We start from the raw sequence: 24987 nt of genomic DNA on the forward strand, positions 1-24987 counted from the left end.
ACTGGACAGGCGGGGCAGCTATAATATTGGGATTTTTAGACCAAAAGGATGACGGTAAGGGGCATTTCAGGGACAGATGTAAAAAAAAAAAAGTTTTTACATACTGTCCCTGATTTTACTGAGGCTGGCAACCCTGATGGGGCCCCCTAGTGGCATGGGGCCCTCGGGCAGTCCGCCCCTGTATATACTGTAACTATTTAGCTGTTTATCCGGAGTTCAGATTCTATCTGATCTCTCCAGCTTTTCCATTATATTTGTCTGTAGAGTTAAGCATGAACAAGGTTTTGTCTGAAGCTCTCCTCCACCTGCTGCCCGGTGGTAGATATATACAATGGAAACATAAGATTTTCTGAGTAGTCCATCTATAGGAAATGATTATGGGTAAGAAGACGTAAAACACGCCATGAATAATGTCTAGCCTGGAAATCGGACCTCTGACTCTTAGTGGGAGCGGAGAAGTCTGATCTCTGCTCCATTTCACGCTCTAGTGCCAGACAAATCCCCATCCAGCCCACCTCAGACACCATCGTGGTGGCTCCTCAGTTAACCCGCCTCACAGAAGGTCAATGGTTCCCTTCATCCCATTAGATATCCAGACGCAGAAAGCAAGCAGAGGCGCAGGATATAAATGACTCCAAATATGAAAGCGGAGACATTCCTGACTGTACATACAGTATACGCTCACACAACGCTCCGAATTATAGACCTTCAAAATGTAGCGCCACCTCTTCAAGGGTCGCTGGTAATCACCAGTTCTTCCCTATATGGTATAGAGGCTGCCCATACACCCTTTGCATGCAAGCATGAGTGGGGGGGGGCAGGGGCACGTTAATTATTATTTTTTAAATTATTAATTTTAAAATATTTTTTTTTAACCACTTCAGCCACCGGAACATTTGGCTGGCCAAAGACCAGGCCACGTTTTGCGATTCGGCCCTGCGTCGCTTTAACTGACAATTGCGCGGTCGTGCGACGTGGCACCCAAACAAAATTGACGTCCTTTTTTTTCCCACAAATAGAGATTTCTTTTGGTGGTATTTGATCACCTCTGCGGTTTTTATTTTTTGCGCTATAAAAAAAAAATAGAGCGACAGTTTTGAAAAAAAAAAAAAGCAATCTTTTCTACTTTTTGCCACAATAAATATCCCCCAAACATATTTAAAAAAAATTCCTCAGTTTATGACGATACGTAAAAAAATCGCAATAAGCGTTAATTGATTGGTTTGTGCAAAATGAATAGCGTCTACAAAATAGGGGATAGTTTTATTGCATTTTTTTTACTACTAATGGCGGCGATCTGCGATTTTCATTGTGACTGCGACATTATGGCGGACACATCGGACACTTTTGACACATTTTGCTATAAAAATGCACTGATTACTGTATAAATGACACTGGCGGTAAAAATGACACTGGCGGTAAAAATTACACTGGCGGTGAAGGGGTTAACCACTAGGTGGTGCTTAAAGTGTGTCCTACAGAGTGATTCTAACTGTTAGGGGGAGGAGCTACCAGTGACACGTCACTGATCACCGTTTCCGATCACAAGAAACATTCGATCAGTGGAGGAGGAATGCCTTGTTTACAAAGGAATCCCCCTGTTCTGCCTTTGCCCACCGCAATCGCAGGCCGCCCTGGAACATCAAGTTCCCAGGACCCGCGAGCGCACTCATGAGGCACGTGCGCGTCCACTGGGCGGCAAATTTAAAGGGACGTACCTGTACGCCCATTTCCCTGCCCATGCAATTGTGTCGATGTATAGCGCCATGTGGCAGTCACTATGTGGTTAAAGCGCCCCTGTCCCCCCCCCCCCCCGTTGCTTGCACGCAAAAGGCGAAGGCACAGTCCCGTGCGCACGCAAACAGCAATCGTTCCACACATGTGAGGTATCACTGCGAACGTCAGATCATGAACGATAATTCTAGCACCAGACCTCCTCTGTAAATCTAAAGTGGTAACCTGTTAAGGTTTTAAAAGCGTCACCTAAGGATAGTAAAAATTCCGTTGTTTGTCGCCGTTGCGCAATTGTAAAGCGTACCATCATACAAATCACTCCCAGACTTGTGTTCCTAAAATGTCTTTTTATGAAGCCTACGCCGGATTCAGATATAAAGTCCTGCCTGAGTGGTGAATTTATTCTCGTGAATGATTCAGAACGCGAATGTTTGTGATTTTATCTCGTCGCCGGCTTTGAAAGCCTGTGCGCCCAATGAACAGACGGGAATACATTCAAATGCACTTTGCCGAATTCAAGACATAAAAATTTAGCATGACTTAAAAATGTATCTTATGTTGATGAATGTAGGTCGGAAATGCTTACTAGACCAAACGAATGCGAAGCGCAGGCGGTTTTGTGAATTAAGTGATGTACAGCGGGACGTTTTGTTTTTGTGTCTTTCAGAAAAGGTCCATTTGTATCTCAGTAAACATGCCGGTCAGACGGGTGTAAAGTGTTAGTGCTATAAATGGACCAATGAGAAAGCAGGCTTCCCCTCCGCTAGCTGTCAGGCCATTAGCTCTCTGTGGAAGTGCCAGCTGTGCTTCTTCCAAATGACTGGAACCTTCAAGCAGCAGGCCAGAGAACTGGGAATACTGGGGCAATATGACAAATGGGATTTATAAATTGAACTCTTTTTTTCATTTTCTTATCCCATTCTTGTGAGTTTTAGGAAGAAACTGCAGTTTATGCGTGTAGGGCAATTAAACGAATTCACTTTAATTGCGGCCACCAGCTGCTTACACTTGCCCTTTCTTTATTCCCTGCATTCAGTTTGGCTGCTGCTGGTAGCTTTGAAGATTGGCCATTCAGGCTCCCAGCACTGTCACATGGAGGTCATAAAAGAGTCACCTACCCTGTGTAAGCTCCAAGTTTGGAGCTTACGGTGACTTTGAAGTAGCTGCTTACCAGAGCTTCCAAGCAGATGCCTACCGGGCTTCCAAGTAGATGCCTACCGGGCTTCCAAGTAGATTCCTACCGAGCTTCCAAGTAGATGCTTACCAAGGTTTCCAAGTAGATGCTTACCAGGCCTGCCAAATAGAAGCCTACCGGGGCTTCCAAGTAGATGCTCACCAAGGTTTCCAAGTAGATGCTTACCAGGCCTGCCAAATAAATGCCTACTGGGGCTTCCAAGTAGATTCTCACCAAGGTTTCCAAGTAGACGCTACCCATGACTTCCAAATATATACCAGGCCTTCCAAATAGATGCTTACCAGTGCTTCCAAGTAGATGCTTCCCGGGGCTGCCAAGTAGGTGCTTACCAGCACTTCCAAATAGATGCTTTCCAGGGCTTCCAAGTAGATATTTACCAGGGCTTCCAAGCAGATGCCTACCGGGCTTCCAAGTAGATGCCTACCAGGCTTCCAAGTAGATGCTCACCAAGGTTTCCAAGTAGATGCTTACCAGGCCTGCCAAATAGATGCCTACCGGGGCTTCCAAGTAGACGCTACCCAGGACTTCCAAATAGATGCTTACCAGTGCTTCCAAGTAGATGCTTACTGGGGCTTCCAAGTAGATATTTACCAGGGCTTCCAAGTAGATACTCACCCAGGGCTTCCAAGTAGATGCTCACAATGACTTCCAAGTAGATGCTCACCAGGGCTTCCAAATAGATGCCTACCAGGGCTTCCAAATAGATGCCTACCAGGGCTTCCAGATAGATGCCTACCAGGGCTTCCAAATAGATGCCTACCAGGGCTTCCAGATAGATGCCTACCAGGGCTTCCAAATAGATGCCTACCAGAACTTCCAAGTAGATTCCTACCAGGACTTCCAAGTAGATGCATACCAGTGCTTCCAAGTAGATACTCACCAGGGCTTCCAAGTAGATGCTCAATATGACTTCCAAGTAGATGCTTACCAGGGCTTCCAAATAGATACCTACTAGGACTTCCAAGTAGATGCTTACCAGGGCTTTCAATTAGATTCCTACCAGGACTTCCAAGTAGATACTTATCAGGGCTTTTAATTAGATGCATACCAGGGTTTCCGAGTAGATGCATACCAGGGTTTCCGAGTAGATGCATACCAGGGTTTCCGAGTAGATGCATACCAGGGTTTCCGAGTAGATGCATACCAGGGTTTCCGAGTAGATGCATACCAGGGTTTCCGAGTAGATGCTTATCAGGGCTTCCAAGGAGAGGCATACCATGGCTTCTGAGTAAGTGCTTGCAAGTCCATACAAGGCTCCCTCTTTTCACTCCTAGCCTAGCAGGGCAGCAGGGCAGTGAAAAAAAAAGTACAAGCAGCTGGCAGGCTACCACTTACGTGATATTGGTGGTCTATTTATTTCACCTTGGACTTCACGGCTCTTTATATTTTGTCACCATTTGGAGCGCCACATTATTGTCTTTTTCCTTGTGTCTACACTTATATGTCTAGTGGAATGTCGGCAGCTTATTAGATTTTATGTGCAATTTTGTTTATTTTTTTAATCAGCAGAACTTTAGCACATTCACTAAGCTCTGAGGAAAATGAGAGCAATTGCACTTGCAAAGTTCACAATCTATTTGCTTTTAGTAAATCAACCCCAAAGGTCTCTTTAAATATTGGCACATGCTGTAATTCCCCTTTCAGGTAAAGTCCCTTCGGGTCTATAGTCCTATCCAAGACCCTGCTGTTCCCACTGCTTCTACGTTTCCTTAATTGCTTCTAGATAATCATCTCCATAAGTAGGCAATACGGGTTTAATGTATCACAGCAGTAAAATGCATGAGTACAGTATGGAAGATCAGCAGTACGCTTGTTATTACACATCACAATTAAAAAAAACACCTCTGCCCGCTGACAGCGGCACACAATGCACAAGCGGCTGCAATAACCTATCCCCATCTCATGCCAAACAGACATCCGCAGCAGCAATTAAGCCATGAAAATAATGATAAAGTTGACTCCGGAGTCAAGCAATTAGGAGATCAGTCCTGAATATTGCCGGTTTCTTGAAAGGCTCGGTGACTTGTTGTATTTTCATATATCTTCACCCTTTCACCCAAAGTAGGATCACTAGTGAAACCTTCTCTTGCCGTCGGGGTTAATATGACCACGGGTAATTATCTCTAATTGGCTATGTTGTTGCTATTAGTAGAGCATCTAATTAACTCCTGAGCCAGACATAACAGCAGAACTCAGAAATGATCCCATTACAAAAGGGCCAAGTATATGTATGTAGCAGCAGACAGCGGGAGAATCGCTGCATCTATTGTTCTGCTCTCTGCTGGGCGGGCTGGGCGCTTTTAAGCGGTTTTCATGGATTGTGTTAAACAGAAGTGTTGACAAAGAGCGCAGTACTAACCAATGATATGCTGGCCAAAGCAGCTAGTGTGTTTGTTATAGTGTGGGTGGACGGAAGGTGTGTAGGGGGAGTTGAGGGTGGCGTGGGGCTGATACTAGAAGAGGGAAAAGTTGACAGACTTGAACCATGAGTGCTGGAAATACTGTTATCCTTGTAGTAATTGTTTCTATGTTTAATGCACAACTAAGTCTCATTCATTCTCCTGAGAAAGCGGAATAATTCCATGAAACGCGTAAAGCCGCCTTTCTTGGAAGCATAATAATTCCATGAAATGCGTAGAGAAGTTCCGTGAAACCCTAGAGTTCCTGCAAAGGCAGCTAAGGGTTCCTTGAGCAATCAGAAACTTCTGCCTCTCGAATGAGAAACCACTATCAACAATGACGGAATTGAACCATGAGTACTGGAAATACTGTTATCCTTGTAGTAAATGGGGTAGATTCAGAGAGAAGATACGCCGTCGTATCTCTGAGTCCGGACGGTCGTATCTATGCGCCTGATTCATAGAATCAGTTACGCATAGATTTCTATTAGATCCGACCGGCGTAAGTCTCTTACGCCGTCGGATCGTAACTGCATTTTTCCGCTGACCGCTAGGGGCGTGTACGCTGATTTACGCGTCGGAATATGGAAATCAGCAAGATATACGCGAATTCACGAACGTACGCCCGGCCGACGCAGTACATTTACGCCGTTTACGTTAGGCTTTTCCCGGCGTATAGTTACCCCTGCTATATGGTGGCGTAAGTGCGGCGTACCAATGTTAAGTATGGCCGTCGTTCCCACGTCGAATTTTGAATTTTTTACGTCGTTGGCGTAATTCGTCCATGAATGGGGCTGGACGTCATTTACGTTCACGTCGAAACCAATGACGTCCTTGCGGCGTACTTTGGAGCAATGCACACTGGGAAATTCCACGGACGGCGCATGCGCCGTTCGGGAAAGACGTCAATCACGTCGGGTCAAGCCTAATTTACATAACACACGCCCACCTCTTCACTATTTGAATTGGGCGGGCTTACGCCGGCCTATTTACGCTACGCCGCCGCAACTTTCTTTTAAGAATACGGCACTTGCCTGTAAAAGTTGCGGAGGCGTAACGTAAATAGGATACGTTACGTCCGCGCAAAGAAACGCCGATCTACGTGAATCTACCCCATTGTTTCTATGTTTAATGCACAACTAAGTCTCATTCATCTTTCTGAGGAAGCGGAATAATTCTACAAAACGTAAAGAGCCACCGTTCTTGGAAGCATAATAATTCCATGAAAGGCGTAGAGAAGTTCCGTGAACCCCTAGAGTTCCTCCAAAGGTGGAGCAATGAGAAAATTCTGCCTCTCGAATGAGTAGCCGCTATCAACAGTGACAGACTTGAACCATGAGTACTGGAAATACTGTTATCCTTGTAGTAATTGGCCCGGGTTCAGAAAGGATTTACGGCGGCGTATCTCCAGATACGCCGCCGTAATTTTAAATGTGCGTCGTTGCATCTTTACGCCTTTTCAGAAAGGCATTTACGTTAGTTTTTTCCAAGATACGACTGACGTAGGTCTCTTACGCCGTCGTATCTTGGGTGCATATTTACGCTGGCCGCTAGGGGCGCTTCCGTAGATTTACGCGTAGAATATGCAAATGAGGTTGTACGCCGATTCAGAAACGTACTTGCGCCCGTCGGATTTAGCTACGCCGTTTACGTAAGGCATTGGTTCGGCGTAACTTTACCCCTCATAAAGCAGGGGTAAGTCGTGTTAAGGTATGGACGTCGGAAGCGTCGGAACAGCGTCGTATTTTACGTCGTTTGCGTAACTCGTACGTGAATGGGGCTGGGCGTAAGTTACGTTCACGTCGACTAAGCATTGAGCCGACGTATATTGGGGAGTATTTGCGACGTGACTCTGAGCATGCGCGCGCATGCGTCGTTCGTTCGGCCCCTCATTTGCATGGGGTCACGGTTCATTTTAATAAAACACGCCCACTGCCAACCTACTTTGAATTACGCGGGCTTACGCCGGCCCATATACGCTACGCCGCCGTAACTAAGGACGCAAATTGTTTCTGAATACGGTACTCGCCTGACTTAGTTACGGCGGCGTAGCACATATGAGATGCGCTACGCCCGCAGAAAGATACGTGATTGTTTCTGAATCCGGGCCATTGTTTCTATGTTTAATGCACAACAAAGTCTCATTCATTCTCCTGAGAAAGCGGAATAATTCCATGAAACGCGTAAAGCTGCCTTTCTTAGAAGCATAATAATTCCATGAAATGCATAGAGAAGTTCAGTGAAACCCTAGAGTTCCTCCAAAGGTGGAGCAATCAGAAACGTCTTCCTCTTGAATGAGTAACCGCTATCAACAGTGACAGACTTGAACCATGAGTACTGGAAATACTGTTATCCTTGTAGTAATTGTTTCTATGTTTAATGCACAAGTCTCATTCAAGCTCCTGAGGAAGTGGAATAATTCTATGAAACGCGTAGGGCAGGTTTGTAAAATCCTCCAAAGGTGGCTAAGGTTTTCTGTAGCAATGAGAAACGTCTGCCTCTCCAATGAGTGACCGCCATCACCAATGACGGACTTGAACCCTGAGTACTGGAAATACTTCTATACAGGAAAAATAGTTTGTAGTCTTCCTACTGAATCTCACCTTTGTGTTCCTCGTCTGCGGGGCGAGCTTCATTCTCCATCCAAGCATTCTGGAAAAGAAACAAGTAATATAAAAATGATCATTTTTTTTTTTTTTATAACTATGGACTATTAAGACATCTATTTACCACTTCAGCCCCGGAGGATTTGGCTGCCAAATGACCGGGGCCACTTTTTCGCGATTCGGCACTGCGTCGCTTTAACTGACAATTGCGCGGTCGTGCGACGTGGCTCCCAAACAAAATTGGCGTCCTTTTTTCCCCACAAATAGAGCTTTCTTTTGGTGGTATTTGATCACCTCTGCGGTTTTCATTTTTTGCGTTATAAACTAAAATACAGCGACAATTTTGAAAAAAATTCAATATTTTTTACTTTTTTCTATAATAAATATCCCCAAAAATATATAAAAAAAAACATTTTTTCCCTCAGTTTAGGCCGATACGTATTCTTCTACCTATTTTTGGTAAAAACGCAATAAGCGTATATTGATCGGTTTGCGCAAATGTTTTGCGTCTACAAAATAGGGGATAGTTTTATGTCATTTTTATTAATATATATATATATTTTTTTACAAGTAATGGCGGCGATCTGCGATTTTTATCGTGACTGCGACATCGTGGCGGACACATCGGACACTTTTGAAGCTATTTTGGGACCATTGTCATTTATACAGCAATCAGTGCTCTACTCTGATTACTATGACAATGACACTGGCAGTGAAGGGGTTAACCAGTAGGGGGCGCTGAAGAGGTTAAGTGTGTCCTAGGGATGTGTTCTAACTGTGGGGGGGGGCTACATGTGACACGACACTGATCACTGCTCCCAATCACAGGGAATGGTGATCAGTGTCCTGTCACTACGCAGCACGGGATTTTTATTAACATCTTTCATCGCCCGACCCTCAGAGACAAAACACAAACTTATTAATGTCATTGTGACCGTTTCCGGGGGGGGGGTCATTAAATAATTAAATGGGAACGGGTTATAAAGTGAATAGAAATGACTCCAGAATGATTGAATGCGACGTGTGACATCTCTACATTATCGCAGCAGAAAGGAGCGCGGCCGTCCGATGGCGCGTCTAGTAAAGTGTTTTATGTGTCGCCCGGGGGGGGCGTGTCTTCTATTATTTATCATTGTGTACCTCAGCAGGAGAGTGCGCCCCTCCCCCCCCCCCCGCTGTATTATTATATATTAATCTGTGTCAGAACGGCGAGGACTGTTTATGGGTCGCAGATAAATGGAGGACGGCGTTCCTTCACCGCATTATTATTATTATACGGGATTTATATGGGTGACAAATGTCAGAGTTACATTGTATCCAAATAAAAATCCAATGCACTTTACTTTTGTGATGACTGCTTTCCTTTTCTTTCCTCGTACTTACTATTTTGTGAACATTTTTTATTGTTAATCCTGCCGGGGGAATTTGGGACATCCTTTTGTATGCTTTTCTATACTTGCTTGATGTTTGATTGGCAATTATATATATATTTACACACACTATATTACCAAAAGTATTGGGACGCCGGCCTTTACACACACATGAACTTTAATGACCCCCCAGTCTTAGTCCGGAGGGTTCAATATTGAGTTGGCTCCGCCCTTTGCAGCTATAACACCTTCACCTCTTCTGGGAAGGCCGTCCACAATGTTTAGGGGTGTGTCTATGGGAAGGCCGTCCACAATGTTTAGGGGTGTGTCTATGGGAAGGCTGTCCACAATGTTTAGGGGTGTGTCTATGGGAAGGCTGTCCACAATGTTTAGGGGTGTGTCTATGGGAAGGCTGTCCACAATGTTTAGGGGTGTGTCTATGGGAATGTTTGACCATTCTTCCAGAAGAGCATTTGTGAGGTCAGGAGCTGATGTTGGACAAGCAGGTCTGGCTCGTGGTCTCCGCTCTAATTCATCCCAAAGGTGTTCTATCGGGTTGAGTTCAGGACTCTGTGCAGGCCAGTCAAGTTCCTCCACCACAGACTAGCTCATCCATGTCTTTATGGGCCTTGCTTTGCACACTGGTGGGCAGTCATGTTGGAACAGGGAGGGGCTGTGCCCAAACTCCTCCCACAAAGTTGGGAGAATGAAATTGTCCAAAATGTCTTGGTATGCCGACACCTTAAAGGAATACTAAAGTAATTTTCTTTTATATAAAATAACAAACATGTGATACTTACCTCCCCTGTGCAGGTCGTTTTGCACAGAGTGGTCCCGATCCTCCTCTTCTGGGGTCCCTCGGTGGCTGTCTCGGCTCCTCCCCGCAAGAGCTTTCCACCTTCATGAGAGCTCCCTCGCATGGTGGAAAGCTTTTGCGGGCGCGCTCCCATGATACAGCGGCGGGCATAACCACCAACTGGATCACTCGGCCACGCCCCCCAGCGTGCCACGTCATCGGATTTGATTGACAGCAGTGCCAGCCAATGGCTGCGCTGCTATCAATCCGTCCAGCCTAGCCAATCAACGGCCAGGCTGGGAACGGAAGAGGATCACGAGGACGCGCGCGGGACTTTCGAGGGGTGAGGTAAGTAAAACGGGGATTCGGGGGTGGGGAGGGGGGCGGTGCAGTCGGATGTTTTTTCACCTTAATGCATAGGATGCATTAAGGTGAAAAAAACATTTACCTTTAAGAGTTCCCTTCACTGGAACTAGAGGGCCAACCCAACCCCTGAAAAGCAACCCAACACCATAATCCCCCCTCCCCCCCACACCATAATCCCCCCTCCACCAAATGATTTGGACCAGTGCACAAGGCAAGGTCCATAAAGACATGGATGAGCGGGTTTGGGGTGAAGGAACTTGACTGGCCTGCACAGAGTCCTGATCTCAGCCCCATAGAACACCTTTGGGATGAATTTGTGTGGAGACTGCGAGCCGGGCCTTCTCATCCAACATCAGCTCCTGACCTCACAAATGCTCTTCTGGAAGAATGGTCAAACATTCCCATAGACACACCCCTAAACCTTGTGGACGGCCTTCACATAGACACCCTCCTAAACCTTGTGGACGGCCTTCCCATAGACACACCCCTAAACTTTGTGGGCGGCCTTCCCATAGACACACCCCTAAACCTTGTGGACTGCCTTCCCATAGACACCCCCCTAAACCTTGTGGGCGGCCTTCCCATAGACACACCCCTAAACCTTGTGGATGGCCTTCCCATAGACACTCCCCTAAACCTTGTGGACGGCCTTCCCATAGACACGCCCCTAAACCTTGTGGACGGCCTTCCCATAGACACACCCCTAAACCTTGTGGGCGGCCTTTCCATAGACACGCCCCTAAACCTTGTGGGCGGCCTTCCCATAGACACACCCCTAAACTTTGTGGGCGGCCTTCCCAGAAGAGGTGAAGGTGTTATAGCTGCAAAGGGCGGGGCCAACTCAATATTGAACCCTCCGGACTAAGACTGGGGGGCCATTAAAGGTCATGTGTGTGTAAAGGCCGGCGTCCCAATACTTTCGGTAATATAATGTATTTAGCTGATAAAAAATAAATAAAGAAACACTTTGAGAAGTGAATATAGTAAAATAAATCTATAAATGTTATAAGTGAACACAATGAATATTTTCCCTTCTCACTTTAAGGACTTGATATTTTCCGTCATCTTCCAGCTTCTGATGATTTTCCTGATAAACTCGCTCAGCGGCCCTTCTGTAAGAAACAAAAGAAAACGATGGATTCCATCTATTCCACCGACCTCCATGGGGGGGGCGGTAATAATAAAAGGGCGCGGCAGAGAAAAAACGCAGCAAATAAAAGAGAATTGGTAAAAAAAAAATCGCAATAAACGTTTATCGATTGGTTTGCGCAAAAGTTATAGCGTTTACAAAATAGGGGATAGTTTTATGGCATTTTTATTAATATTTTTTTCTTACTAGTAATGGCGGTGATCAGCGATTATTTTTCGGTACTGCGACATTATGGCGGACACTTCGGACACTTTTGACACATTTTTGGGACCGTTGTCATTTTTATAGCGATCAGTGCTATAAAAATGCATTAGATTACTATAAAAATGTCACTGGCAGTGAAGGGGTTAACACTAGGGGGCAGAGAAGGGGTTAAGTATGTTCCCTGGGTGTGTTCTAACTGTAGGGGGGGTGGCCTCACTAGGGGAAATGACAGATCGCTGTTCATACATTGTATGAACAGAGGATCAGCATTTCTCCCCCTGACAGGACCGGGAGCTGTGCGTTTACACACATAGCTCCCGGTCCCCGCTCTGTAACGAGCGTTCGCGGGTGCCCGGCGGCAATCGCGCCCGCCGGGCATGCGCACGGGAGTCAGGGACGAGCAGGGGGCGCACACGCCTCCGGCTGCGCACATTTGGCCCTAGTGGCCGCTAAAAGAGCCGACGTTATTGTACAGGCTCTCGCGCAGGGGAGCCGACCTGCCGCCGTAGAACTGGTCGGCAAGTAGTTAAGTATAACACGTTTGTTATTTAAAAAACAATAAAGCCGTTACAATCTTCAAACTTTACCTGTTCTCACTCATCAATAGCTGTAGCTGCCGCTACGGAGGGAATTGATGGGTTGAAGGACGGGCGATTGTTTTACCACCAATGACGCGTCTGGCCGCCATAACGCGCTGTGTGTGGGAAGCTCGGTGATCCGCTAACAAGGTTATGTGAGGAACGCTTCACTTCATTGTCATTCAAAGTGGTCTGTTCCACCCGGCAGTGACGTTACCTGAGAACTCCATCCAGAAAAATCGAATTGTGTCGGTGAGATTATCAGTTTTTCCACCGTTTGGTGATACCTCCCTCCGGGACGATAATCTAATTTTATTACAAGGGCAAACAACGCTTTTCTTTTCTTTTCTTTTTTTTTGTTTAAGGTCTTCTGGCCAGTTGGCTGTGTGAGGAGGAACACGATTCTATGTTCTTGGGTGTCAATATCAATCTGAAGCCGGTGGGCGGGCAACAAAGCCGATCATACACTCACCGCGGCCACTTTATTAGGTACAGCTGTACAATCGCTCGGTAACACAAATTGCTAGTCGGCCAATCACACGCAATGCATTTAGGCGTCTAGATGTGGTGAAGATGACTTGCTGAAGTTCAAACTGAGCATCAGAATGGGAAAGAAAGGGGGATGTGAGTGACTTTGAACGTGGGATGGTTGTTGGAGCCAGGAGGGCTGGTCTGAGTATTTCAAAAACTGCTGACCTGCTGGCATCGGAGTGTCTCCGAGCCGATGCTCTCTCACCAGAACCGAGCCTTTCAGAACCCTGACCCTAACCTATCAGCTCCTCAGGAACTCTCCTAGTCACTGCAGATCTTCACATCTGTCAGCTTCCCGAGTGAGGGTCAGAGAGGTTGGCTGAGAGTGGGGGCATCAAGGGACAGCCTAAGTAGGGTGACCACATCTCCAAACTACCATTCAGGGACACCCCCCCCCCCCCCTTCCCAAAAATCAGCTTGTGGTGTAACGAATCACAGCACAGTGATTGGACACAAGAGGCGGGATTTATGATTTCTCCAATCACAAGCAGGGGCGGGGTATGTGCTCCTCCAGATTGGCCCGGGGGGGGGGGGGGGGGGGGTAGCTGTGTCAGTTTCATTCTGGGACACTGGATTGTCCTAAATTGAAGGTGCAAAATGCAGGACTGTCCCGGGCAATCTGGGGCACGTGGTCACCCTAAGCCTAAGGGCCGGGTGTGGCCCTGGGGCAGCAATTTCAGGTCTAACTTAGAGTGAGGCACAAACTGAAGTCACCCCAGATCTCCCAGAAGGGAGGTATGGAGTAAAAGGGGATTCAAAGGGGTTGTAAAGGTTCATGTTTTTTCACCTCAATGCATTCTATGCATTAAGGTGAAAAAACATCCGATGCTTACAAGCCCCCCAGCCCCCCGTTTACCTACCTGAGCCCTTGAACGTCCCGCGTTGGGAATTTCGGTCTTCTCGGCTCTTCATTGGATAGATTGATAGCAGCGCAGCCATTGGCTCCCACTGCTGTCAATCAAATCCAATGACGCAGGCGCCAGGGGCAGGGCCGAGTCTATTGCTGCTGGCTGCAGGGAACCATTTTACAGTTTTCCTTGTTCTCATTAACAAATTCCAAACAAATTACTCAACACCACAAAATTATTCTTTGTTCTGTATTTTCCAAAAGACATGATACTGGGAGGTGGGTAGGGGGTGGAACCAAGGAATGGTCCTCGGAGGTGGGTAGGGGGTGGAACCAAGGAATGGTCCTCGAAGGTGGGTAGGCAGTGGAACCAAGGAATGGTCCCCGGAGGTAGGTAGGGGGTGGAACCAAGGAATGGTCCTCGGAGGTGGGTAGGCAGTGGAACCAAGGAATGGTCCTCGGAGGTAGGTAGGGGGTGGAACCAAGGAATGGTCCTCGGAGGTGGGTAGGCAGTGGAACCAAGGAATGGTCCTCGGAGGTAGGTAGGGGGTGGAACCAAGGAATGGTCCTCGGAGGTGGGTAGGGGGTGGAACCAAGGAATGGTCCTCGGAGGTGGGTAGGGGGTGGAACCAAGGGACGGTGCTCGGAGGTGGGTAAGCAGTGGAACCAAGGAATGGTCCTTGGAGGTAGGTAGGGGGTGGAACCAAGGAATGGTACTCGGAGGTGGGTAGGGGTTGGAACCAAGGAATGGTACTCGGAGGTAGGTAAGGGGGTGGAACCAAGGAATGGTCCTCAGAGGTAGGTAAGGGGTGGAACCAAGGAATGGTCCTCGGAGGTGGGTAGGGGTTGGAACAAAGGAATGGTCCTCGGAGGTGGGTAGGGGTTGGAACCAAGGAATGGTTCTCGGAGGTAGGTAAGGGGGTGGAACCAAGGAATGGTGCTCGGAGGTAGGTAAGGGGTGGAACCAAGGAATGGTCCTCGGAGGTGGGTAGGGGTTGGAACAAAGGAATGGTCCTCGGAGGTGGGTAGGGGTTGGAACCAAGGAATGGTTCTCGGAGGTAGGTAAGGGGGTGGAACCAAGGAATGGTTCTCGGAGGTAGGTAAGGGGGTGGAACCAAGGAATGGTCCTCGGAGGTGGGTAGGGAGGTGGAACCAAGGAATGGTCCTCGGAGGTGGGTAGGGGGTGGAACCAAGGAATGGTCCTCGGAGGTGGGTAGGGAGGTGGAACCAAGGAATGGTCCTCGGAAGTGGGTAGGCAGTGGAACCAAGGAATGGTCCTCGGAGGTGGGTAGGGAGGTGGAACCAAGGAATGGTCCTCGGAGGTGGGTAGGGGTTGGAACCAAGGAATGGTCCTCGGAGGTGGGTAGGGGGTGGAATCAAGAGACAGTGCTCGGAGGTGGGTAGAGGGTGGAGAAAATCGGTGACTCAGGGAGTACCTGCACCTATTCTCAGAGAAGAAAAGCCCTGAACGGCGCCATCTTTGTTCAGGCACAAGGATACTACAACACCACATATACAGTTCTATACATTCCACTGCAGCAAAGAAACATCTTTCAGGTTAGTTTCCTTTTATCTAGGAGGAATATAAGGAGAACATTGGAGTGTAATTACACAGCATTTCCCCGGATGAACGATGGAATCTCTCGGGGGAAATGAAAGTTTAAGCAATAAAGTTGAATCTGTCATGGAAGAAAGCAGGACTACGAATGGCGCTGTAATTAAGGAACGGCTTATGTAGAAGTATTTCGTGACAAATTTTACCTTCTGGCTACAAAAGAATAATAATGTAAATGAAGGAAGTTATTATTTTTGTAATAAGAGAAATGGAATGTTTGTTACATTATCCAGAGGGGAATAATATGAGGACAGATTTCATCCCCTTCTGGATTAAAGGGACCGTTTATTTTTTCGAGTGAACCCGACTGATGTTTCTGTAAAAGATCCCTTTTTGGGATGGGCTCACCATCCGCTCACCCGAGCCCCGGACTCATTTTATTGCAGCAGGTGAGGTCTCCATCTTCCTCTAGCAGTCTCCAGGGAAGCCTCACACATGGATCTCCAGCCTGGCCTAAAAGACGTTTTTCAATCCTTCCTATCCCCCGCCTCAATAAGGAACAGGGTGAGTACTGCCGGCTCTGCCTATATACGGGTCCATACTGCCGGCTCCGCCTATATACGGGTCCACTCCTCCGGGCTTCCTGTCCAGTCCAGAGCCTACATGTGCTGGACACATTCTCACAGGTGTGGAGTGTTGAGCTCCCATGCCCCAGCTCTGTGCTCCTCCCTATCTGACATTAATATGGGTGCAGGGCCATCAGGAATTTTGGGGCCCCTTACACAGCTTCAGGCATAGGCCCCCTGGAGCAGAGAACGGGGGGGGGGGGGGGGGGTGCTGCCGCCTGAAATTGAGAGGGGGGGCCTTTACAAAGAAAGAAGAAATATATATATATATATAAAATTATTAAAAAAAAGGGGGACCTCTGGGCCCTTTAATAAATAATAAATAAATAAAAAATATATAAAAAATAAATAAAAAAATAAACATTTATAAAAAATACATAAAAAAAGGGGGGTTGCCATCCGGGGCCCCTGGGGACCTCTGTGCCTTTTAATAATAAAAAAATAATAATAAAAAAAATATAAACAAAAATAAAAAAATAAACATTTATAAAAAAAAAGGGGGGGGGGGGGTTGCCACATGGGGCCCTGGGGACCTCTAAACCCTTTAATAAAAAAAAATATAAAAAAAAATAAAAGGGGGGTTGCCATCCGGGGGCCCTGGGGACCTCTGGGCCTTTAATAATAAAAATATATATATATATAAAAATAAAAAAATGTATAAAAAAATTGTTTTAATAAAAAATAAAAATAAAAAAAGGGGGGGTTGCCATCCGGGGCCCTGGGGGCCTCCGAGCCCCTTACAGGTGTACTGCCTGTACCCCCCTGATGGCGGCCCTGGGTGCTGATCCACCCCTGATTTCACCATGGGAGGGCTCTACCTAAAATGAGCCTAACACCTGGTGTCACTACCTGCTGTACCAGACACTATTCTGGTATAGAGCCACCTAGTGGCAAAGTAGCTAACTGCACCTGCCTACACAGTGATGTAATATTCATATAATTTGTTTGGTACGCCATCAACTGCCGGGTCCATTAACCCTTCACTTACTTTAGCTTTCCCATGCTGGTCTCTGATCGTTCCTCTTGGCGAATTCTCCGGCGTTGACGTGCCGGCATTTCCTGCACAACCCTCATGACACGTAAACTGTCCACATGCAACTTCTCCTGCCTGTAAAACATCACATCAGACACTAATTAAAAACAGGTGTAAAAAGCTTTGAACATTTTATTATGCCCACCAATCTCCCATGGCAGGGGCAAACCTAAATGCCCAATTGAGAACGAAAAAAGGGGGTGTCCCCCTAGCACGGGGTTGGGACTTTAAAGGCAACAAGAATACCAAAAATGATAAATTTGAAAATCATTTAATTAACGTATAAATGTCTAAGAAGCCAGGTATATGGCGACCATAAAATCATGAATATAATTCATAAGAATTCAGAATACATAAAAACAATCATAAATGAATACAAGTATTGTGATGAGGCCCGACGCGTTTCAGGGAAATTCCCTTTCTTCAGGGGCGTGTTCTTCTTTGAAGACTAATGATATCTAAAAGGCATACAAAAAATAAAGATTGGCAAAAGATATAACATAATCCCTGCCCTGCAGGCATCCATCAGCTGACAGACACATTTTCTATAAATGGAGACAGTTTAGTACTGTGGCTACTCCTCCTAGAAGTGGGCGACCAGCCAGGGTGACTCCAAAGGCACAACGCAGGTTCCCATAATACTTCAAGTTGAATTCTATCCGACTTTTATTCTATATTTCTATCTTTTCAGTATCACTCAAGTTGCCCCCGGGAAGTCGCCTGGCAAAGTTGCACCGTAAGTCGCGTGACTTTCAGGTCAAGGCAGTGTGAACCGAGCTTTAGCCAGCAAGTGAAATCCGGTGAACATCAGGGAGCTGCGGTGGCTCAACGCGATTGGCACTGCGCTGACAAGCCATTCACCTCTGCAGCTAGGGGTTCGGATCCCGGTCTCGGCTACATGTGAATTGAGTTTGGTGGTCTCAGCCCGGCTCCCGGTGGGTGTGCTATGCGAGGTAAGCCTGCGCTTAGTACGCCCACCCCCCTCCGACAAAAAAAACACCACACCTACACACGCACTCGAAATTGGGTTAACATGCACGCACTTTGACCACGCGGTCTCTAAAAAGGAGAGGCGAAGGACTAACGGGGCTGGTTGAGCGGGCAAATCCTCTCACTCCCTTATAGGGAGTCCCTCTGCCCCGTTGGGCTTCAAAGCGGAGCAGGTAGGGCGGGCTGTGTGGGAGGACCCCCTCACACACCCGCCATTGCCACCCGGGGCATGGAGAAAGGTGGCAGATTGCCTCTGGGGGAGGCCTGCCTACTCCCAACTCCTGCAGTCCGGCTCCTCTCTCGAGTACACGTGGCACAAAATACACTTTAAAAAAAAAAAATCCGGTGATGCCCGTACTTCCCAATAGGCTCTGTAAAGGTAGAAGAGATCACATAGTGACAGAACCACAAGTAACAGATCAGCTTTCCTACTGATCTGTGACCAGAATAAACTCATCTATGATTATCTGAGGATCCTGAGCCCTCATGGATGCTGCTTCTGATGCTGAGCCAACCTTCTGAATTCTTTCCCATGCTGTAGGTATGGAGCCGGGGGCTGGAAAGTTCTAGTCAACTGTGATTGCCCTGCAGACCCAAAACAGCCAACCTTCCAATGCTCAGTACAAGGTGACGCTGAGAGAACGGGATATCAGGGTTGCAGATACAGCTTTGGTACCCTGGGGCCCGGAGGTTAATGAGCAGCACCAGACGCAGCTGTTGTAAGTAATAATAATACAGCGTGGGGTGGAGATTCTTGGGAAGGGGCCATTAATGACGATACGTTGTGTGGCGACGTGGCTCCTCGGAGTTGAATGTCTCGGGGCTCTTGTGATCCTGCAGATTGCATATTAGCAACAAACCGCAAAAGGCAAGTGCAGCGTGCGACACCCCGCAGTGACCGATCACACACTGAGGACCGCATGGCTTGTTTATGATGAGAAATGAAGCAGAGGTACAAAAACCATATTGTAAAAAAAACAAAAAAAACAACACCCTTCGTAAATCTGTTCCTGATACATTTTCCTGCCATCTCCTTTTCCCATAAGAACTTGACAGTCTGACTTTGATCTTTGCATAAAACACATTTTCCAACAATACTTTTTCATTGTGGCCTATAAATTAGGTCACCACTAGCTTTGGTGTCTGGAGAGTGATTTTCAGCTCCCAATTTGACATCCATGTGGATGCAGGCACTTGCCCCCTAACTCGGGCTGTCAGTGTTCAGGGACCCACGCATCCTTAACAACCAGTGTATAGCAGAGCCAGCACCCGCCAGCGTCCATAACAACCAGTGAATAGCAGAGCCAGCACCCGCCAGCGTCCTTAACAACCAGTGAATAGCAGAGCCAGCACCCGCCAGCATCCATAACAAGTGTATAGCAGAGCCAGCACCCAACAGCATCCATAACAACCAGTGAATAGCAGAGCCAGCACCCGCCAGCATCCATAACAACCAGTGAATAGCTGAGCCAGCACCCACCAGCATCCATAACAACCAGTGAATAGCAGAGCCAGCACCCAACAGCATCCATAACAACAAGTGTATAGCAGAGCCAGCACCCGCCAGCATCCATAACAACCAGTGAATAGCTGAGCCAGCACCCACCAGCATCCATTACAACAAGTGTATAGCAGAGCCAGCACCCGCCAGCATCCATTACAACAAGTGTATAGCAGAGCCAGCACCCACCAGCATCCATAACAACAAGTGTATAGCAGAGCCAGCACCCGCCAGCATCCATAACAACCAGTGAATAGCAGAGCCAGCACCCGCCAGCATCCATAACAAGTGTATAGCAGAGCCAGCACCCAACAGCATCCATAACAACCAGTGAATAGCAGAGCCAGCACCCGCCAGCATCCATAACAACCAGTGAATAGCTGAGCCAGCACCCACCAGCATCCATAACAACCAGTGAATAGCAGAGCCAGCACCCAACAGCATCCATAACAACAAGTGTATAGCAGAGCCAGCACCCGCCAGCATCCATAACAACCAGTGAATAGCTGAGCCAGCACCCACCAGCATCCATTACAACAAGTGTATAGCAGAGCCAGCACCCGCCAGCATCCATTACAACAAGTGTATAGCAGAGCCAGCACCCACCAGCATCCATAACAACAAGTGTATAGCAGAGCCAGCACCCGCCAGCATCCATAACAACCAGTGAATAGCAGAGCCAGCACCCGCCAGCATCCATAACAAGTGTATAGCAGAGCCAGCACCCAACAGCATCCATAACAACCAGTGAATAGCAGAGCCAGCACCCGCCAGCATCCATAACAACCAGTGAATAGCAGAGCCAGCACCCGCCAGCATCCATAACAAGTGTATAGCAGAGCCAGCACCCAACAGCATCCATAACAACCAGTGAATAGCAGAGCCAGCACCCGCCAGCATCCATAACAACCAGTGAATAGCAGAGCCAGCACCCGCCAGCATCCATAACAACCAGTGAATAGCTGAGCCAGCACCCGCCAGCATCCATAACAACCAGTGAATAGCAGAGCCAGCACCCAACAGCATCCATAACAACAAGTGTATAGCAGAGCCAGCACCCGCCAGCATCCATAACAACCAGTGAATAGCTGAGCCAGCACCCACCAGCATCCATTACAACAAGTGTATAGCAGAGCCAGCACCCACCAGCATCCATAACAACAAGTGTATAGCAGAGCCAGCACCCGCCAGCATCCATAACAACCAGTGAATAGCAGAGCCAGCACCTGCCAGCATCCATAACAACCAGTGAATAGCAGAGCCAGCACCCGCCAGCATCCCTAACAACCAGTGAATAGCTGAGCCAGCACCCGCCAGCATCCATAACAACCAGTCAATAGCAGAGCCAGCACCCGCCAGCATCCATAACAACTAGTGAATAGCAGAGCCAGCACGCGCCAACATCCATAACAACTAGTGAATACCAGAGTCAGCACCCGCCAGCATCCATAACAACAAGTGTATAGCAGAGCCAGCACCCGCCAGCATCCATAACAACCAGTGAATAGCAGAGCCAGCACCCGCCAACATCCATAACAACTAGTGAATAGCAGAGCCAGCACCCGCCAGCATCCATAACAACCAGTGAATAGCTGAGCCAGCACCCACCAGCATCCCTAACAACTAGTGAATAGCAGATCCAGCACCCGCCAGCATCCATAACAACCAGTAATTAGCTGAGCCAGCACCCACCAGCACCCCTAACAACTAGTGAATAGCAGATACAGCACCCGCCAGCATCCATATCAACCAGTGAATAGCAGAGCCAGCACCCGCCAGCATCCCTAACAACTAGTGAATAGCAGAGCCAGCACCCAACAGCATTCCTAACAACTAGTGAATAGCAGAGCCAGAATTAACCAGCATCCCTAACAACCAGTCAATAGCAGAGCCAGCACCCGCCAGCATCCTTAAAAAACAGTGAATAGCAGAGCCAGCACCCACCAATGTCCCTAACAACCAGTGTATAGCAGAGCCAGCACCCGCCAGCGTCCATAACAACCAGTAAATAGCAGAGCCAGCACCCACCAGCATCTTTAACAACCAGTGAATAGCAGAGCCAGCACCTGCCAGCATCCTTAACAACCAGTCAATAGCAGAGCCAGCACCCGCCAGCGTCCATAACAACCAGTGAATAGCAGAGCCAGCACCCAACAGCATCCCCAAAAACCAGTAAATAGCAGAGCCAGCACCCACCAGCATCTTTAACAACCAGTGAATAGCAGAGCCAGCACCTGCCAGCATCCTTAACAACCAGTAAATAGCAGAGCCAGCACCTGCCAGAGTCCTTAACAACTAGTCAATAGCAGTGCCAGCACCCAACAGCATCCTTAACAACCAGTGAATTACAGATCCAGCACCCGCCAGTGTCCCTAACAACCAGTGAATAGCAGAGCCAGCACAAATGGAGCTCGCGACGGGCACGCGCCCACAATGTCGCTCTTAAAGGGCCAACGTATATACAGTATACGTTGATCCTCCCAGCCGTGCCATTCTGTCGATGTATATCGGCGTGACTTGGTCCTTAAGCAGTTAAGTCATTAATAAAAGGCTGCAGTGCATTTTCACTCCTCTTGCTGTGTGGGGATGTGACAGGGTTGGGGGTGAGAAGGGTTTGGCCTTTCAGCCCGTGTTTAGGGTTGGGGACTTCTGTTCTACAGGTAACAACATTCCATTACAGTATGGCTTGTGTAACAATTGTATTTGCTACATTATTATTTTTTTCATTTGCTTCTTTTTTTTTTCTATGAAAAGTGGAGTTACCCTTTCAGGTCATACATTGAGAACATTTGGACCGTCTTCTATAGGTGAAGCCGTCAGGCTCGGGAACTTTTGTCGCTTGCGAGTGGTGAAGGGTCCTCGAGGACTGCGGTTGAGAACTCCTGCCATAAGCGTAATGTGATGCAGAGCCGTCTGCTCCAGAAGAGGTCACCGTGAAAGACAAGGTCACTCGACTCTCGGTGAAGTTCCGCGACTCGTCAACCCCCCGTGTCAAGTCTTTCCTTTTTTTTTTTTTGCGTTTGTTCGCGCTTCTCGCTGTGTTTCCGCAGGAAGAGAGTGCCAATGGAGTGCTGAATGGAGCAGAAGTGGGACGTCGATAGTAAATGGACAAGCCCCATCTCCTCCTGTGCTGCTAATTGATTTCCATGTGGCTCCCCGAAGGGCCCCGAGACCATTCAACAGAGACTCGGCTCAGCTTTCCGACTCCACTTCAAACCCGCAGCATCAATAAATCATCAGCTGGCAGCCATTTGGTTTAACCCCTTCCCAGCCGTCGCATAGGTTAGCTCCATTCGCACACAATGACTGGCGTTGGGCGAGAGCCCCGTAGACTTTTGTTCCTCATATTTATAAAGAGCGGACGCGTTATTTACTTTTTCTTTTCTCCGAGTATGCGTCGCGCCCAAACACGGAATTTTCAGGAAACCATCTACAGTTTGCCTCTCACAACTGAATGACAACCGTTTTCCCCCATGCGTCTAAGCCAGGGGGTCTCAAACTGGTGGCCTTCCAGCTGTTGCGGAACTACAAGTCCCATCATGCCTCTGCCTTTGGTGACAAAAAAAAAAATGTAATCTCTTCTCTCCTGACGCAAGATAATAAGCGCGGGGGGGGGGGCAGGTGTAATGCAAAAAAAAAGTTCTAAGTAAAAAAAATAAAAATAAATGGCAGGGGGACCCTGGGGACCATTGGGCAGCTTACATGTGTAATGCAAAAAAATTAACGGGAGAGGGGGCTAGCCGGGCCTGTTAGGGACCCTGGGGGCCATCGAGCCCCTTACAGGTGTAAAGCAAAAAATTAAAAAAAATTAAAAAACAAACAAAAAAAACGGGAGGGGGGCCAGCCGGGCCTCTCCTGATGGCGGCCCTGCCCGAATCTGTTAGTCGGCTCTCGGGTGGAGGCGCCGCCATCTTGCGGCTTCACTCCCTGGTTCCCTACTGTGCATGCGCAACTCGCTCTGCGCAATACCACTGGTCCCTGCTGTCTTCTGGGACATGTGTGTCTCCCAGAAGACAGCGAGGGGGGGCTGTGGAAGTGGCTTGGCTATCTATGCCCGGAAGTGGGAGCAAAATAACTGTATTAGACAGGTATCTTCTCCCCCCTCCCCCCTCCTGAAAGGTGCCAAATGTGACACCGGAGGTGGGGGGGAGGGTTCCGAAGAGCAGAAGTTCAATTTTTGGGTGGAACTCCACTTTAAGTGTCCCTCACTCTTCAAAAGGTTGAGCAACCCTTACCCTAGGCCTTTCTTTTTTTGTATATTTGCTTGTCAATGGCCAAAGTGTATTAATAGTATATATTGTGTATCAGTGTATATAGTGTATATTGTGTATCAGTGTATATAGTATATATTGTGTATTAGTGTATATAGTGTATATTGTGTATTAGTGTATATAGTGTATATTGTGTATTAGTGTATATTGTGTATATTGTGTATTAGTGTATATAGTGTATATTGTGTATTAGTGTATATAGTGTATATTGTGTATTAGTGTATATAGTGTATATTGTGTATTAGTGTATATAGTGTATATTGTGTATTAGTGTATATTGTGTATATTGTGTATTAGTGTATATAGTGTATATTGTGTATTAGTGTATATAGTGTATATTGTGTATCAGTGTATATAGTATATATTGTGTATCAGTGTATATAGTATATATTGTGTATCAGTGTATATAGTATATATTGTGTATCAGTGTATATAGTATATATTGTGTATCAGTGTATATAGTATATATTGTGTATCAGTGTATATAGTGTATATTGTGTATCAGTGTATATAGTATATATTGTGTATCAGTGTATATAGTATATATTGTGTATCAGTGTATATAGTATATATTGTGTATCAGTGTATATAGTATATATTGTGTATCAGTGTATATAGTATATATTGTGTATCAGTGTATATAGTATATATTGTGTATCAGTGTATATAGTATATATTGTGTATCAGTGTATATAGTATATATTGTGTATCAGTGTATATAGTGTATATTGTAATACTCCGGCGTACTTTCAAATTAGCTGCGTCGTATCTTTAGTTTGAATCCTCAAACCAAGATACGACGGCTTTTGGCTTCGATCCGACAGACTTCGTACGCCTTCGGATCGTAGGTGTAATACTTTGGCGCCCGCTGGGTGAAGTTTGCGTTGTTTTCCGCGTCGGGTATGCTAATTAGCTGATTACGGCGATTCACGAAGGTACACGCGGCCGTCGCATTCTCTTACGTCGTCGCTAGTCGGCTTTTCCTGGCGTATAATTAAAGCTGCTATTTCGTGGCGTATAGATAGACCTGCCATGTTAAAGTATGGGCGTCGTTCCCGCGTCGAATTTTGAATTATTATTTTTTTTTGCGTAAGTCGTCCGTGAATAGGAAAGGATGCAACTCACGTCGACGTTCCAAAAATCACGTCGGTGCGACGTCATTTCGTGCAAAGCACGGCGGGAAATTTCAAAACGGAGCATGCGCAGTACGTTCGGCGCGGGAACGCGCCTAATTT

The 24987-nt window shown here is 47.2% G+C and overlaps 1 protein-coding gene across 1 annotated transcript in view; it reads right to left on the reverse strand.

The window, feature by feature from the left end:
- Positions 1–24987, reverse strand: part of LOC120916855 — a 167856-nt gene that overhangs the window by 41573 nt on the left and 101296 nt on the right. Inside the window, exons 9-12 of the mRNA XM_040327798.1 lie at positions 16946–17065; positions 11506–11578; positions 7932–7980; positions 3545–3814 (exon numbers count right to left, since the gene is read on the reverse strand). Of these exons, the coding sequence (XP_040183732.1) occupies positions 3545–3814; positions 7932–7980; positions 11506–11578; positions 16946–17065 (512 nt within the window). The remainder of the gene's footprint in view (positions 1–3544; positions 3815–7931; positions 7981–11505; positions 11579–16945; positions 17066–24987) is intronic.

This window comes from Rana temporaria, chromosome 11, assembly GCF_905171775.1.
Source record: "Rana temporaria chromosome 11, aRanTem1.1, whole genome shotgun sequence".
In the NCBI taxonomy this organism is placed as follows: domain Eukaryota; kingdom Metazoa; phylum Chordata; class Amphibia; order Anura; family Ranidae; genus Rana; species Rana temporaria.